General features: G+C 52.0%; 1 protein-coding gene across 1 annotated transcript; it reads right to left on the minus strand.

The window, feature by feature from the left end:
* Positions 1-232: 232 nt before the first annotated feature.
* On the minus strand, positions 233-9,702 carry LOC106731992 (keratin, type II cytoskeletal cochleal-like). Its single transcript, XM_075901667.2, has 9 exons — positions 9,086-9,702; positions 8,275-8,489; positions 5,721-5,781; positions 4,934-5,029; positions 3,981-4,145; positions 3,455-3,580; positions 2,396-2,616; positions 1,778-1,812; positions 233-1,418 (listed from the first exon to the last, which is right to left on the minus strand). The coding sequence occupies exons 1-9, from the start codon at positions 9,680-9,682 to the stop codon at positions 1,033-1,035; spliced, it is 1,902 nt and encodes a 633-aa protein (XP_075757782.2). The 5' UTR covers positions 9,683-9,702; the 3' UTR covers positions 233-1,032.
* Between the last annotated feature and the right edge of the window lie 8,280 nt (positions 9,703-17,982).

Raw genomic sequence — 17,982 nt, forward strand, 5'->3', positions numbered from 1 at the left:
TGAGCAGGTCCTTACTAGACCCACTAAATCAAACCCCGGAAGATCGATCTCTGGAGTGTCGATCTCTGGGTAAGTATAGACAAGGCCTTAGACATGAGCTCGTCAAGGCAAGGACCGTCTCTTCCTAGGTGTTTATAGACTCCTAGTGCAAAGGGGACCTGTTCTCAGTTGAGGTACACCTGGTGTTGTGATAACACGTCATTTGGGAGGAAAAACAGAGTGAAACAACAGGTTTAAAAATGAGAAATGCTTTTTATTGGACATACAGTAGCAGACACCCGGCAGTCAAGGGGCTGTTGCCACGCGAGCAAAGAAGAAGAAACCAGTGTTGCAGTTTATACATCAAGAAAAGCAATCACCTTTCCACCGGATCACTCACCCACACACACACACACACCCACACACAAAGATGGAGCTGAAGATATTTTTCGTTGCCCGCATCTTAGGACACACCTTAGGGGCCAGACCTGATCTTATTACAGATTCAGGCAACTGCTTCCGCTAGTGAGAACACACTGATGTGTGATTTCCTGAGGCTGTCGTTTTCGCTTTCCGGTGAGCCGAATGAACGGGCTCACTCGGGGAAGGATTTCAGACCACCGTCTTCCCAGGCATGGAAATGGAAACCCCCCTTCCCATCCGCTGTAAGTGATGGCTTTTACTCACGGCGGGGATCAGACCAGTCCCGATTCAGCAAAACACTCCAGGTTCTCTTGAAGTAAACGATTCCAATGGGAATTACAGTTAAAGCGCGGCTGAGCCGGGAATTCGGCCTGGCCTCTGTGCTTTTCCGAACCTCACCTGGGACGTGGATTGTGATGGAGGCTCAGGAAATGGAACGCTTTGGCCAACCACATGCCCGGTTCCCTCGGGGAGCCCTGGGCGGTGCGCAGGCCCCGGGGAAACAGGGAACGGCCAAGAGAGAAAGGGGCTGCGTAGCTATTTACACCGCGGGTGTCGAGGGCGGCACTTGCATTCAGAAGGGGGGAGACGGGTTTTCATTCGCGCGGGGCGTGGCCGGGGGCCTCCTCTTTATTTCACGGACTTTTTGGTTGTCGTGGTCTTTGAGATGATCTTCATGCTGGAGCTGCTGCCTCCTCCGGAGCTCACGCCTCTCCCGCTCCCGCCGCTGAAGCTGCCGCCCCCGCCGCCGCTGCTGAGCCCGCTTTGGTAACTGTAGCCGCCGCCGCCGCCGCCGCCCAAGCTGAGGCCGGACCCGCCTCCCATGCTGTAGCCGCCGCCGCTCAAACTGAGGCCGGACCCGCCTCCCATGCCGTAGCCGCCGCCGCCGCCTCCCATGCTGTAGCCACTGCCGCCGCCTCCCATGCCGTAGCCGCCGCCGCCTCCCATGCCGTAGCCGCCGCCGCCTCCCATGCCGTAGCCGCCGCCGCCCATGGAAGTCGAGGAGCTGACCACAGCTGCAGGACAAGCAACACCACAACTTTGTTTCCAAAACTCAAACACGGGCCCGGCCCGGGGCCCAGAGCACCCACTGCTACTAGATCGAGAGCTGTGCTGGACACGCCAAGCAGCTCTGAGGGCTGGGGGCGGGGGTGGAACCGTGGTCTGGGCAGTGCTAAGGGATGATTCCCCTTCCACCCTAGGCCCCGCCTCTTCAACCCTAGGCCCCGCCCCTTCTGTCTGAGGCCCCGCCCCTTCCGGGTATAGAACCAACTCCCCCTACTCCTTGCCCTGGGGCCTGCGGGGTCTGCCAGCCCCCACGGCCCAGACAGCAGTTTCATTTGGAAAAAAACCATGAAAACGTTGGGTCACTTACAGATGCTCACGGGTCCGACGCCCTCGCCTGCCAGCCTGTTAGGGAAGAGGGAGACCGGGAGGGAAAGGACATAAGTGACATGCTCAGCTCACAGGCAACCAATGACCAATACCGATGTATATTATGCCCCGCAGGGACCAGCGGGCTCATCGCGTCGGATCCCCTACATCTACATCCCCGCGGCTTACGTCACATAGGGTATGTCTACACTGCCACCCTAGTCCGAACTAGGGTGTCAGTGTAGACATACCCATAGGGTCTCCTCCCTCCTTTCATTGTTTATGTGGCTTCTTTTTAGTGTCTACTAATTTCCAGGAAATCCCACCCTGTGCAAGAAGCTCTTCCAATATGAAAGAAACCACTTTTCTTTGCTCTCGAGAGCGCCTGCTGGAAGGTACCCTTTACTCTGCCCCTCTTTGTGTGTACGTCTACACTGCAATCAGGAGGTGCTTCTGCAGTGCACGTAGGCATAACCAAGGCAGCTTCGATCAACCCAGCTCACCAAACCGAGCAGCAAAATCCCGGCATACAGGCTAGCTGTCTGACTCCTGTGTACATTGCACTGCACCGTTGCTGTGTGGACATAACCCGAATAATACTATGTAAGGTTGCCCCCACCTGCTCTCCTCTCCTTCCAGCAGCTTGCGGTAGGTGGCGATCTCGATATCCAGGGCCAGCTTGACGTTCATCAGCTCCTGGTACTCCCGCAGCTGGCGGGCCAAGTCCGCCTTGGCCTTCTGCAGGGCATCTTCCAGATCAGCCAGTTTCGCTCGGGCATCCTTCAGGGCCATTTCACCCCGCTCCTCTGCCTCAGAGATGGCTGTTTGCAGGTTGGCGCACTGCGACACAGAAAAATCATCGTGTTATTCAACGGGTGGCCCAAGCAGCAAAAACTCACACTGGGCCCGGCTGCCTGCTCCAGACCATGCAAATCCCGCGTGATCGTGAGATCACTGAGGGCAAATCTGAAGTCACTTCACTGAAAGGCAACGGGGATGAGTCCCTGTCTCCTGCGCGGGTGCAAATCAGGCCTCACCCGCTGGACGTCAACAGGCATGCTCCTCTTTTGCATGCACCAGGGTCAATGAGGAGTAACTTCCTCCAAGTGAATGGGAGTCGTTCCCCCTGGTGCTTACTGTCGTGTAAACCCGGACTCGGAATGGGCGTGAGACTCCCTTCGCAGGCAGTGGTGTCAACCAGCCACTGCTCCATTGGAGGGAGTCGCACGAGGGGCCCCCAGATCCTGACTCAATCGCCGCGTGGCTGACGCATCGCCACGGTTGTGCATTGCATCCTGGGCCGCGGACAGAGATCTGGCCAAATCCTAAACCAGAGCCGCGCCAGAGGAGCCAAGAGGAAGGATGGCAGGCCAGATTTGCCCACCCCTACAGTAGACCCAACTCCTCCTCTCTCCGCGAGGGCCTCAGCACCACACCGCAGGACAGCTGATGAAGTGGGCTTCACCCATGCGAGCTCAGGACATATTTGTTGGTGTCTAAGGCCATGTCTACACAGCCGCGATAGCGCGGAATAAAGAGCCCGTCTACTCAGTGAGCCCGTCATTTCAGAATCAACATAACGGGGCTCTGTACTCCGAGTCCTGCACCCCTCATGTGACGAGGGAAGGGAAGTCAGAGGAAAAGTGTCCTCGTCCCCCCAAAGATGCTCCCCATCTACCTGCTTCTTCACGTTGTCGATTTCATTCCGCAGCCTCTGGATCATCCGGTTGATCTCAGAAATTTCCACCTTCGTGTTGCGCAGGTCATCCCCGTGCCGGCCGGCCGTGAGCTGCAGCTCCTCGTACTAAATGTTCGGACAGAAGGGGGAGAACGCGCCGCCCGTTACTCGCTGCCGCGGTGGGGAATTGGGGAATAGCCGTTGAGACGGGGACGGAGCCCGACCTCTTCTACTGCAGAAGCCACCGCGGCGTCACGCACCCACAGCACGTGTGTGCAACCAGGCCGTGGGGGTCCACCTAGCGTTAGCCATCACACAGTTTGGACCCCAACTGCGCTTTCACATCTTCTTAATATTGTGTGCCTCAGTTTCCCCACATTAAGACTGATATTTATCCCCCCCTGGGAAGTAGTTTGAGAGCTGCTGATGAAAATCTTGCTGTGTAGCTGCCTGCCGTGGGTCCAAGGAGTGAAAAAAGCCCAGGTGGTCACTGGCCCTCATCCCAGCTGCGACCCTGGGGACTCACCTTGCTCTGGTACCACGACTCGGCCTCAGTGCGGCTCCTGTTGGCGATGTCCTCGTACTGCGCCTTGACCTCCCGGATGATGCTGTCCAGGTCCAGGCTTCGGTTGTTGTCCATGGACAGGACGACGGAGGTATCGGAGACCTGCTGCTGCATCTGGTTCAGTTCCTGCATGGATCGCAAAGCCTCAGTCATCGGCACTGTACGGTAGCCGCTTTATTAGGTGTATTACGGTCCTGACTGCTACCGTAATGCACCTAATACATAATGTACCGCACCTGGCACACTGGGGTCCTTGCATGACTGTGGCACCTGGGTGCTACCGTAATACACCTAATAAATGCACAGTAGTGTGCTGGTCTGTGCTTGGAGCAGGGTCGTGCTACCATAATACACCTAATAAATAAGCACCAGCACCACGTTGATTCTGGTCTGTGACTTGCAGCTCCTGCAGGCCTGCAGTGTGACAAGTAGCAATCTGTGTGGTAGGCCCAGACTTCAACCCCTGCCTCCAATGCCGGCTGAGGGGATTGCTACAGTAGTCTGTACTTCAGAGGCAGTATGGTGCAATGGTTAAAGCGCTAGCCTAGGACACCTGAGGCGTTGGAACTCGATGTGCAGGGAGTGTCGTGGCACCCCCAGGCTTGAAGAGATTTCCACTCTATGCAGGATTTACGGTTGTATCCCCCATTATAAAAATTGTTCCCTGCTCCCCACCCCGACCTGGGTTTCATTCTCTGCTCTGTGTGCCCTGAGGCGAATGCTTCATTTCTCGGTTTGCCAGTTTCCCGGCTGCGAAACCAGGGGGGTTAGCAGTTCTCTGCCCACCGGGGGGTGTGGAGGATCCTGACGCTGAAGAGTTTGAACCCTGTGAAAGGGGAGCGTAATCCGCCCCCTTCCTTGACCCCTCTCTAAGCTTCGAACACGGGCGGGGGGGCGGAAGGGGGGCTGCTTACCGCGTTATAGATCATTTTCAGGAAATTGATTTCGTCCATCAGGGCGTCCGCTTTGGCCTGCAGCTCGACCTTGTTCATGTAGGAGCCGTCCACGTCCTAAAGGGGAGGCAGGAAAGCCAGGCGGGGCAGTGAGGCAGGGGGCAGAGGGGCAGCAGGGATGGGGAGGGGCATCTGGGTAGTTCTGGGCAGCTGGTGCCAGCCCCGTGCCCCGATGCTCCCCACCCAAGTGCCTGGCGGCTGGCAGGCAAGAGGGTCTCCAGCAGGGCCCGCAGTGGCTGGAAAGCAAGACTTGGCCAGGCTGGGGAATCCACCCAGCTCCCTGGCAGGCAGCCCCCCACTTGTCTCTGCCCCACCACACGCATGTCAGGAAAGCAGCCAGGTCCGGGGTGGGGGCAGAAAGAAACTCTCCCCCTCCCATATTTCCCTTGCTTCGAATCCTCTCTGTACCCCGGGTTCTGCCCCTTCTGGATCTCAGAGGGTGGGCTCCGTTTAGGGCGCACGAGGGCGGGGCTACTGGATTCCCCACGAGGCACCTCCACCCGCCGCTGTACTCCCCTAGCACAAGCACGCCCCTCCGCCCTGTCTCCCTCCGCCCGCAGGGGTTTCATGTCAAAGGCGAGCGGCGCCGCGCCAACTTCCTCTCGCCCACGAGCGATTGCTCCAGCTGCCGATGCCGGCGGGAGCTGTAATTCCCCGGCAGGCCCCGGGGTTGGGGGCCCACGGCTCCCCGCAGCGTTGGTGGGGCCCGGCGGGTTGCGGGGCGCCTCTCGGAAGCGGGGCCACTCACCTTCTTGAGCACCACAAAGTCGTTCTCCGCGGCCGTGCGCCGGTTGATTTCGTCTTCATATCTGTGGGGAGAGAGGGGGGCAGGTTGGAGGGGCGGGCAGAAACCCTGCGGGAGGGGGCAGAGGAGGGGGCGAGGTGACCTCTCGAGGTCCCTCCTCAATCAGTGAGACAGGCCACGTGTATTCCTAAACTTCAGGGACCGTGGAGATTCCACAACCTCCCTAGGCAATTTAATTACCCTACCAGTGAAGAAGTTTTTCCCAATGTCCAACCTCAACCTCCTTTAGAACATAAGAACGGCCACATGGGGTCAGACCAAAGGTCTATCCAGCCCAGTAGCCTGTCTGCCCACAGTGGCCAGCACCAGGTGCCCCAGAGGGAGTGAATTGAACAGGCAACGATCAAGCCATCTCTCTTCCTGCCATCCATCTCCACCCTCTGACAAACAGACTAGGGACACCATTCCTTACCCATCCTGGCTAATAGCCATTAATGGACTTAACCTCCATCAATCTATCTAGCTCTTTTTTAAACCCTGTTATAGTCCTAGCCTTCACAACCTCCTCAGGCAAGGAGTTCCACAGGTTGACTATGCGCTGTGTGAAGAACTTCCCTTAAGGGGGGATATGATAGAGGTCTATAAAATCATGAGTGGTGTGGAGAGGGCTGATAAAGAAAAGTTATTTATTAGTTCCCATAATAGAACAACTAGAGGACACCAAATGAAATTAATGGGTAGCAGGTTTAAAACTAATAAAAGAAAGTTCTTCACACAGCGTGTAGTCAACCTGTGGAACTCCTTGCCAGAGGAGGCTGTGAAGGCTAGGACTATAACAGAGTTTAAAGAGAAGCTGGATAAATTCATGGAGGTTAGGTCCATAAAAGGCTATTAGCCAGGGGATAGAAATGGTGTCCTTGGCCTCAGTTTGTCAGAGGCTGGAGAGGGATGGCAGGAGACAAATCGCTTGATCATTGTCTTCGGTCCACCCTCTCTGGGGCACCTGGTGCTGGCCACTGTGGGCAGACAGGATACTGGGCTAGATGGACCTTTGGTCTGACCCAGTACGGCCGTTCTTATGTTCTTATGTTCTTATTTTGTTTTAAACCTGCTGCCCATTCATTTCATTTGGTGTCCCCTAGTTCTTATATTATGGGAACAAGTAAATAACTTTTCCTTATGCACTTTCTCCACACTACTTTGTTGCAATGTAAGCGCATTGGTCCTTGTCCAATAGAGCTATCAAGTTAAGCGTGTGGATAAGTTCTTTGCAGGATCAGGGCCCGTTATCAAGCAGCACTAATTACGCTAGAGGCAGTGATTATATCATCAAGTAGCCTGATGGACCCACTGCACAGTTTATTCCAAGAGCTTTTAGCTGGAGTTTCTTTTAAGCAGCCCAGCCTGCTACAACAAGGCTTGTATGAAAATTCATGGTTGGGGGGTAAATCCAATAGGCATAGTGGGTCATGGCGAGAGCGAGAAAGGAAGCGTTATCCAGGTGCCCGGGAACATGCAAATGAAGCCCGGGATATTTAAATCCCGGGCTTCATTTGCAAGTTCGAATGACTACATTAGCCATCCTAGTCCGAACTAGGGTGGCTAGTGTAGACATACCCTAAGGGTCACCAAATGAAATGAATAGGATGCAGGTTTAAAACAAACCAAAGGGAGTATTTCTTCATGCAATGCACAGACAACCTGTGGAACTCCTTACCACAGGATGTTGCAAAAACCAGGACTTTCACAGGGTTCCAAAAAGAGCTAGATACATTCATGGAAGATAGATCCATGAATGGCTGTTAGTCAGGATGGGTAGGAATGGTGTTCCTGGCCTCTGTTTGTCAGAAGCTGGGAGTGGATGACATGGGAGGAAGCCATAGATAGATTAGAAAGAGGACAAGATCTGTTTCCTATCCAGTATTTCTATCCAACAAGAAGGACAGTGGGTTGAATGATACAGTGCATGTTTTGGAATGTATATGACTCTATAAGGCACTTAAAAAGTGACTGAAATATACAAATATAAGAAACGCAAAGGCATACCAGATGCCCCTTCATGCCATACCCCCATTGCAACGTTCTGTGCAGATCCCTAACCACACACCCAGCTTAACATTTCAGATCCTCCAGTGTAATTTATCTCCGCTCTGCACTCGGCACGTCTGGGTCCCTCCCCTGCCCCGCAGGGTGCAGGAGCGAGGGCCGTCTTGTAAATAAGAGCGACGGCAATTTAGATATTGGCCGAAATCTTCCAAGGTGCCTAAGTCCCACTGGAAGCCGATTGGATTTAGGCGCCTACGTCAGGGTCTCGTTTGCAACATCAAACGTCACCGCGACGAAACGCGGCGTGCCAGGTTGCATTTTGCAAGTGGGCCTGATGTGCCTAAGCCACTTGGGCGGGTCGGATGCCGTGCTCGGTTATGCGCGGGTAATTCCGCAGCGTTCAAGGGAGTTAGCGCCAGATGCGCCGAGGCCTGACCCTAGCTCTGCGCATGTCTGTGCCTGGGCTTTTCCCGCCTCGCACGAGCCTGGATTTCGAAGCCTTGCTCCTTACTTGTTCTTGAAGTCCTCCACGAGGTCCTGCATGTTCCGCAGCTCGGAGTCCAGCCGTCCTTTCTCTCCCAGCAGGCCGTCAAGCTGCTTCCTGAGGTTGTTAATGTAGGCCTCAAAAAGAGGGTCCAGTTTCTTCTGGACAGTTATCTGGCCCTGCTCTTGAAGCAGAGACCACTTGGTCTCCAAGACTTTGTTCTGTTGCTCCAAGAATCGGACCTGGGGAGGGAACAACCCAGAGAAACATGGTGAAACTCCTTCCAAGTAGACACAAAAGCACTGGTGAGAAGAAGAGCGATCAATTGGCACAGAGAGAGAGAAAGAGAGAGATGCCAGTAAGGAGGATGTGGTGGGTACTAGAAAACCAGGGGCTAGATTTGCAGTAGCATTTAAGCACCAAATGCCCAGTGGCAATTTGCCAAAGAACCTAAGGAAGTTAGGCACCCCTCTTCTTTGGAGACTTGCAACTCCCTGACTTTAGGTGCCCCCTTAGCATTGAAAATCCGGCCTCAGATCCACCACGGCTTTAATTCCACGTGACTCCTGTCGAGTCCACGGAGCCCTCGGACTGACACGGGTGGAGGGTTTCTTATCGAGTGAAAGGGGGGGAAGGCCTTTACAAAGTCGTTTATTATCCCCCGGCGTGTCTCTAAGAAGTGGAAATTTAGGGGGGGAATCCTCGTTCTTAGCGGTTTCTCCTAAGACAAGGAATCCGCCACCTGCGGGTAAATCTGGGTGAATACCGAAATCGCCCCCGCGACACGTGCTTACGGAACGGTCCCGGTCCACGTGGTTTGACCGTCGTGGCAACTCACCTTGTCGATGAAGGAGGCAAATTTGTTGTTGAGGGTCTTGATCTGCTCCCTCTCGTGCACTTTCACTTTCTGGACCTCCGGGTCGATCTCCAGGTTGAGGGGCGCCAGGAGGCTCGGGTTGATGGTCACTTCGTGGATGCCGCCGGGTGGACACACGGGAAAGCCGGGACCGCCCCGTCCGCCGAACCCGGGGCCGGCACCCCAGCCAAAGCCAGCACCACCACCACCACCACCAGCACCCATCCCGTACCCGCCTCCACCGAGACCAAAGCCGCTGCCCGCTCCGCCACCGAAACTGTAGCCGCTGCCGCCGCCGCCGCCGCCACCATAGCCGCTCCGGAAACCTCCGCCGCCCACGCCGTAGGAAACTCTTTTGCTCCCGCCTAGACTATAGAGGCTCCTGCTGCCGAAGCCGCCGCCGCCGCCACCGCCGCCACCTCCATAACCGCCGGCCCGTCCTCCGCCGACACGAGAGACCGACACGGAGCTGAAGCTGCTCCTGCCGCCGCCGCCGCCGAAGCCTCCGACCCCCGCGGAACCGGAGCTAAAGTTCCTGATGCCACCGGAGGTGGATTTCCTCATGGAGAGTTGACTCATGGCGGCCTCGTTCGACGGCGCCCGAGAAGACGGGGGAGCAAAAGGCAGGCGGAGCGGGAGAACGAGCAGGCAGCGAAGGAGATGAGACCCCTCTGAGGGGAGATCTGGGCGCCTCCTCTTTTATGGGCCTGCCGTCCTTGGCGCGGGATGCAGGCGCGGTGCCGGGCTTGACGTACCTTGCAGCGACTTGTCTCGTCAAACACACCTCGGCAGCCGCCCGGAGCGGGGGAAAAAAATGCATTGTTTGTAGGCAAGAAAGTAACGGGGTGAGCTCACTCGCCCTTTCGCAGCCGGGCGGCTTTTTTTTTTTTTTTTAATTAAGCCCGACGGAGGGGTGTTGGGTTGTTGTTTTTTTTAATTACGCCTGATGGTGGGCCTGATTCTGAACCCCTGACTCATGAGATTTGGCAGGCGGCGGCGATTCGGGTCTGTCAGGGCTCGTCGCTGGAGACAGCCCTATCGCAGGGCGAGCCGCGGGAGGAGACCACACCAGCTGCTCTGCGGGGCTGAGCAATGCAGCTGGCGTTAGGAGAGATTCCCCCGCTCAAGTCTTTGCAGGCCTGAGAGCACGTTTGGGACATTGCAAAGAGGCAGCAAGTCGGTCGTGCAAAGCACGCTGCGCACAGCCTGCCGAGAAATCGGCCTCTTAAACACACCACTAACGCCCGTTAGAGCCATAACAGCACTGGTTGTGTGTGTGTGTGTGTGTACAACACTGGTGGGTGTGGGTCTGAACAGCACCGGTATGTGTGTTTTTGTGAACAGCAGTGATAGGTGTGTGAACAACACTGGTGTGTATCTGTGTGTGTGAGAACAGCACTCTGTGTGTGTGTGTGTGTGTGTGTGAACAACACTGGTGGGTGTGGGTGTGAACAGCACCGGTATGTGAGTTTTTGTGAACAGCAGTGGTGGGTGTGTGAACAACACTGGTGTGTATCCTGTGTGTGTGTGAACAGCACTGGGACGTGTGTGTGTGTGAACAGCACTGTGTGTGTACGTATGTGTGAACACCAGTGTGTGTGTGTGTGTGTGTGTGTGTGTGTGTGTGTGTGTGTGTGTGTGAGAACAACACTGGTGGGTGTGGGTGTGAACAGCACTGGTGTGTGTGTTTTTGTGAACAGCAGTGGTGGGTGTGTGAACAACACTGGTGTGTAGCCTGTGTGTGTGTGAACAGCACTGGTGTGTATCTGTGTGTGTGTGTGTACGTGTGTACGTGTGTGTGTGTGTGTGTGTGTGTGTGTGTGAACAGCATTGGTGTGTGGGTGGGTGTGAACAACACTGGCGTGTCTGTGTCTGTGTGTGGAGATTTTCCAAGTCTCCTTGGGAGTTTTGCTGGCCCACTCTTGACCATGTTCGTGGAGCCGGGTGCACAAATCCTCTAGGCAACTTTGAAAATCTCAGCCGAACACTTTTTTTACATTTATTTTTAATGCATCTGGGTTTGGGCAAACGGAGCAGCAGAGGAAAGTTGAACCAGCGTCCAACGATGAAAACAGCGCGTGGTTCTGCGGCACCGTTGCCCTGGTCTACACCGGGGAGTTATTTTGAAATAACACGCGGAGCATCCCTGCTACCAAGCCTGCTATTTTGAAATAACGGGCTGGTTAGTTCGAAGTCTGTACTCCTGCTCTCCTCGGGGAGCGTCTACACAGCCCCCTTAGCTCGAAATAAGCTACGCGATTTGAGCGATGCAAATTGCGTCGCTCAGTTCGAGTTCATTTCGAAACAGCGTATTGCGTCATTCGGCGCACTCGACACAGCGTCAAATTTCAAAATAAAGCACAATTCTGAAACGCCCCTTGCTCCTTGTGGAATGAGGTTCACAGGGATGTCGGAAGAGCAAGCCTGGCCTCTTTCGAAATAACGGGCTTGTTTCAAAGACACGGAATCACTATTTCGGGATACCCGAAGTATCCTGAAATAGCGCCACAGTGCAGACGTACCCTCAGGGAATAACGCAAATTCTGCTATAGTTATTTCGAACTAGCGGTCGTGTGGACGCTCTGCCGCTACTGTTTCAAAATAGCGATTCCCCGGAGTCATTCAAACTAACTACTCCCCAGTGCTTCGTGGTGTTCTAAGTCGAAGTAATATTAAGGGAGCCTGCTTCGGACTCATTTTGAGGCTCCCCTGTAGAGTGGACACTCTATTTCAATATTGCTATTTCGGGAGTTTATTACTTCGAATTTAGTTATTTTGAAATAATTTCCTAGTGTAGACATGTCCTTAGAGACTAACAAAAATATATATCTAGCATCACAAGCTTTCGTGGGCAAAATCCACTTCCTCAGATGAGCGGGAGTGGAGGGGAAACAGGAACCCAGAATTTAGAACAGAAAAAAGGAGAGAGAGAGAAAAAAAAAGTACCTGCCAATTGGAGTGTGTGCGCTAATGAGTCTAATTGAGTAGGCTGCAGTGTGCCCACTCAATTAGCCTCATTAACACCTGCACTAAAATTGACAGGTATTTTCCCCTCTTTCTCCCTTTTTTCCTGTTCTAAATTTGGCCCGTTTTTTTCCCCCACTCCGACCCATCTGATACGGTGTACCTATTTTTGTCAGTCTCTAAGGAGCCCCAAGATGACTCGTTGTTTTTAAAGTTATAGACTCACACGGCTCCCCCCTCCAAGCCTTTCAAAGGCGACTCCAACTGGCATTTGCACGCACCCACAAAAATCAACGTAGCCCCACATGGCAAGAGAAGCCTCCGTCCAGCCTCAGAGCCTGCAAAAAAAAGAACATTGCAAAAAAAAACCCACACATCCTACCTTAGGGAGCATTTGCAAATTCCACTGCCCCCTAAGGAAACGTGCTCTCGATACGAATGAGGGATGTTAATGGTGAACTGGTTAACCAGTTAATTGGTAAACCTCGCCCTTAGCAGGTGAGGCTTATTGATTACGGCAGGGGTTCTCAAACGTTGTGATACCGCGACCCTCCAGGGGGTCGGGACCCACAGTTTGAGAAACGCGGGATTACGGTTAACCGGTAGAGGGTGGAGCAGCCCCCTGTGGGAATGGGAACAGGCAAGGATGTGCCAGCCCGTGGCGGCAGGGCGGGCGGCTGCTGCAATTGTTTAACTGATGACACTGAACATTTGAACTGGACTGAAATCAACAAGCGGCTGTAGAAATGACTTGGGTTCTGGAGGGTCAGAAAGTCTCTTCAGCCTTGATGTTAACGGAGCAACACCTGCTCAGGATACAGTCTTTGGTACCTAATGGGACTTCCACCGTCGGTTGGAGCCCTCCAACGGGTGTGTCCGGGGGGACGGCATTATCGATTACGTTCCATAGGGATTCTTTTTAAAAACGACCTCTAGAAAGGTCGCCCGTTCCCAAGCCGATCCCGTTGGACTTCTCAGCCGGGCTCTGTTCCACCAGCAACGTGTGTGTGTGTGTGTGTACCGTGTGTGTGTGTGTGTGTGTGTACAGTGTGTGTGTGTACTGTGTGTGTACCGTGCTTGATTCCCCCCTCGCATTCCCCGCCCCCACTGAGCTGAAATTTACGATGCTTGGCTGTGGGATTCCAGGCTGGAGCAGCAGTCTGCTCTCTTCCCGCTGGACTCCCCAGCCGTGTGGCGTGACGTCCAATGCTGCCCACCCTCCCTCAGGGAAACGTGCTCAAACATTGCTAGCGATGTGGGTGGTCCTGGCTTTTGGGGGCCCCTGCCTGCTGTGGTAGAAGGGGGCTCTGAGTCTCAGGGAGCAGTTTCTGGGACTCAGACCCCAGGAAGAAATCTCAAAAGACCAAATTAGAAAATTAGAATTAGAAAAGAGAAGACTGAAAGGGGACATGGGAGCAACTTCCAAGTCCCTAAAAGGGTGTCACAAGGAGGAGGGAGAAAAATTGTTCTCAACCTCTGAGGACAGGACAAGAAGCAAGGGGCTTAAACTGCAGCAAGGGAGGTTGAGGTTGGATGTTAGGAAAAGCTTCCTCACTGTCCGGGTGGTGAAACACAGGAATAAATTGCCCAGGGAGGTTGTGGAATCTCCATCACCGGAGACATTTAAGAGCAGGTTGGACAGACGCCTGTCAGGGATGGCCTAGATGGTGCTTGGCCCTGCCGGGAGGGCAGGGGGCTGGACTCGATGACCTCTCGAGGTCCCTTCCAGTCCTAGGATTCTAAGAGAAAAGTCCCTGAAAATCAGTAGAAACGTTTAGCGAGTAGAATGACTCATAACCCAGATTCTGCCAACGTGTCTTCGGCAAATGTGGCTCCATCAACTTCCAGGCTGAAGAGTCTCTCTCGCCCTCCAGGACTTGAGTAATTTCTACAGACCCCCATGAATTTCATGCCCATGTCGGATGGAGCTATGACACCGAAACCGCTTTGCAGGAGGAAAGCAGAGCGATCAGAACCCGTCTTCCGATTGTTGCAGACTCAGGTGCGTGAGCTGCCAGCACAGGGACTGAATCCAAAATTAGAGGCTTAGGGGCACCATTCACAGTGTCTCACCGTGGGTTTTTTTTTTTTTTTTTTTTTCTGTTGATCACTTTCCAAACCAAGTTTCCTTTGCCTCAGAACTTGAAAGAACCTGAATTAAAACTGATTTGTTTATGCAATCTGAAAACCTGATGCATGCCCAATCTGTGTCCCTCCAGCATTCCTGCTGCGTCTTATCGCCAAGGAGGTGAGTCATTAGCCCCTGAAGCTCGTTCAGTTAAAACATTTTTTTTAATTAATCATGTAATTAAACCACCAACGGTAGGGCCCAGGCAGCATTGTAGCAAGGGGGTGCTCTAATCCCAGGATTGTAGAGTTTGGCTGCTTACATCTCTGGAGGCTACAGAAGACAACATTGTGTAATTGTGGTGGGGGGATTTGAACCTGGGACCTCAGGGTAGAAGCCTCCAGCTTGCACGCTAAAGCCAACTGGCTCCCAGCTTAAGCATCCCTCCTTCTTACCTCTCACTCTAAGTGCTGCTACATGGAGCAGTGACCCACACCAGACCTAGGTCTACACTGCAAAGATAAATCAGAAAAAGAAATGCAATTTGCGGTATGTAAATTGCGTAGCCTTTCCCGCTTTACTGTCGAAAGAGGCTTTTCCGAAATTCGGCGCATCTGCACGGTGCCAAATTTCGGAAAAAAGTCCTCTTGCGACACATCCCTTTTTCCTCCTAAAACGAACTTTCCAGGGAGGGCGAAAGAGCGTCTCCGCGTTTTCGAAAATGTTTCTGAAAAAGCGGATGTGTTCCTTGGACGAGGCATTGCTTTCCCGGGATACCTCTGGTATCGCGGAAAAGTGCTGCCGTCTAGTCGTAGCCGAAGTGTGGCTTACAGTTACATTTCCAAGATGAAGAAAATGACATCCTCTCCCATGTGATCTGTCCAGACATGGCCAGAGCAAAACTCCTTGGTCTGTTCCAACGTGCATTGGCTTTGAGCCTCATTGGTAATTAGCTTTGAGCCTCATTGGTAATCAGCACAAGCTGGGTGCCCACTGAAGTCTGTGGACCTACGTGGATGTCACAGTTCTGCAAAGGAGAGGAAAGTCAGGGCCAAAATGTCCTTGATTCATTGGTACCGTCCCATCACTGCTGGGGACACAGGTATAAGTCTAGAAAATTGGACCCACATGGGAAGATGGAAAGAGAGGACTGAGAGGGGACATGATAGCAGCTTTCGGGTATGTCTAGACTACACCTGTCTGTCAACAGAGAGATGTAGAATGGGCATGTCGAAATTGCTAATGAAGTAGGGATTTAAATATCCTGTGCTTCATTAGCATAAACATGGCCACCGCTTTTTTTCTAAATGGAGCTTTTTCGGAAAAAATTGGCAGTCTAGACACAGATCTGTCGAAAAATAAACCCTTTTTCGAAAGATCCTGGACTCCTCAAAAAATGAGGCCTTCAAGTCCCTAAAAGGGTGTCACAAGGAGGAGGGACAAAAATTGTTCTCCTTGGCCTCTGAGGATAGGACAAGAAGCAATGGGCTTAAACTGCAGCAAGGGAGGTTGAGGTTGGACATTAGGAAAAACTTCCTGCCTGTCAGGGCGGTTAAACACTGGAACAAATTGCCCAGGGAGACTGTGGAATCTCCATCCCTGGAGATATTGAAGAGCAGGTTGGACAGACGCCTGTCAGGGATGGTCTCGATGGTGCTTGGTCTTGCCGTGAGGGCAGGGGACTGGACGTGATGACTTTTCGAGGTCCCTTCCCGTTCTAGGATTCTAGGATTCTGTGACTTCATACTGAGAGAAGGTTTTTACCTTTCAGATTTCTGGGTTGAGCAAATGATTTGGGAATGGGAGGAGGAGGCATTTCTCTGTTACATTTGTAACTCCCAATTCAGGTTTCTGCTTCAGAAGAATTTCCCCCAGCCTGAGAATTTGCTCTTACATTGAGAAGAAAGCTCTGATGGAAAGAATATGAATCCCGGCATCTCCCAGCCTGCGGGGTTGTGTGCGGGGCCAGGAGGCAGGCGTCTTTCGCTGGGAGGTGTGAAGGTGATTGATTCCCGAAGGGAGCAGCCTGGTTTGCAAAGAGGTTGTCTAGTTAACCAATCACCTGCAGCGTCTGAAGATTTCTGCGTTCTAGCCACGGTGAGAATTCATTAGACACATGCTAACCCCTGTTTAAATCTGGAGCCATCCAGATGAGTTCATCTGGATTTGCACTGGTGTAAACCCGGGATGAATTTGGCCCAATGTGTCCATAAAAGGCATTTCTCTCTTCACAGGGTCCGTTAAGAGATATTGTGTGTGATCTATTAACTAGAGGCATCAAACTGGGATGCAGGGGATTTAGGTTTTGTTCTTCATTCTGTTCCTGACCTGCTGTGTCACCCCCGGGGAATTCGCTTCCCATCTTCGCGCCTGTGTTTACACTCTGACGTGTGGCCTTTCGTGTTTGTAGAGTCTGGTCAGTTACAATGGAACCTTGAGCTCAGCTGGGAGCATCATGTTGCAATAATAATGAGTGTAATCATTATGGGGTGACATTTTAGAAGCCTGGGTGTAACTGAGATTAGCCTCAGTGATTTTGGTAATGATGGGTTTAAATTAGACTGGAACTGAGTGGATCCTTAATCCACGTCATCTTCAAACCTCACCACTTAAAGGAACTAGGATTTAAAACGCGATAGCTGCGATGATAATTAGGTGGGGAAATCAATAAATAAAGGCCTGAGCTGCTTTTAACAGACATCTAAAGCAACCTGTGACAATGTCAACCCGTTCTGTAATTGGCAGGGAATAGCTATTAGCAAAGTGCAATGAAGAAATCATAGGTGAGCATTTCCAAAATAGCTTTAGAGACATGTGTTTTCTTGCTTCTTGAAGTACAAGGGTGTCATTTAAAACCCTAAATTATGATGTTATGTAAATCTGGGATTAACACTTGTTTCCTAAAATATTCCACCCACTGTATCTACCAACTCATGCTCTGTTGCCATACAAGAACCTCACAGCAGCACAACTTAAATTTAAGATATTTCTCCCAAAAGCTTCCAAAAGGCTCAATGAACAAATCTTTCTCATCCTGCTCCTTAAGAGTGCTTCTACACTGCACCCGAAGCTCGAAATAAGCTACTCAATTTGAGTGACACGAATTGCGTAGCTTATTTCGAGTCAATTTTAAAATAGCTCATGTCAAAATTTGGCGTTGTCTACATAGTACTTATTTCAAAATAAAGCGCTGTTCTCAAACGTCCCTTACTCCTTGTGGAATGAGATTAACAGGGACATCGGACTAGTGAGCCCATTGTATTTTGAAATCATGGGCGTGCTCCAAAGATTCGAGATCTCTCCAGGATCTCTCAATAGTGCTGAAGTGTAGATGTAGCCTAAGAGACGCAGAGGCATAATTTCTAAGGCTAGAAAAACCCACTGGGATTAGACCTTAAACCTTCTCCAAAATCACTCAGCAAAATTATTGCTGTTCATTAGTGGAGCTGGCTACAACTTTGTTTTGATGGAATGTACATTTTCCATTAAAGGAAAGTGTTTACAGAAAGTATCTGCTTTCTTTGACAATTTTTTTAAGCAGAAAACCGACTTTTTTCAGTTTGCAGCCAAATGTTTTTCCATTTTCTGCTGAAAAATATTGGTCGTCAGTGGTCGAAAACTGGAAACGCTGGGCCAAAACAACCAGCCAAAAATGGCAGCTGTACTCAGCTTTTTGGGTTTTGAGGTTTGGGTTTTTTTGACCAAAATGAAACATTTTCCATGTGGAAAAAGAAAAGCCCATTTTGTTTGTTACAATAAATCAATCTACTGTGAAAGAAGGTGCAGAAATATTCTGTACTGTAAACTCACCTCTTGGGTAAAAATAGGCAGTAATATATGGTAAATT

The sequence above is a fragment of the Pelodiscus sinensis genome, chromosome 31, assembly GCF_052426305.1.
Source record: "Pelodiscus sinensis isolate ZL-2025 chromosome 31, ASM5242630v1, whole genome shotgun sequence".
NCBI lineage: Eukaryota > Metazoa > Chordata > Testudines > Trionychidae > Pelodiscus > Pelodiscus sinensis.

Excerpts from the sequence above, each read along its gene's own strand:
- LOC106731992 (XM_075901667.2), bottom strand. The coding sequence starts at position 9,682 with ATGAGTCAACTCTCCATGAGGAAATCCACCTCCGGTGGCATCAGGAAC. Across the intron at positions 5,782-8,274 it reads GTGGAGGACTTCAAGAACAA|ATATGAAGACGAAATCAACC; the intron begins GTAAGGAGCAAG and ends CTCTCCCCACAG. Across the intron at positions 1,813-2,395 it reads CTGGAAGGAGAGGAGAGCAG|GCTGGCAGGCGAGGGCGTCG; the intron begins GTGGGGGCAACC and ends CTTCCCTAACAG.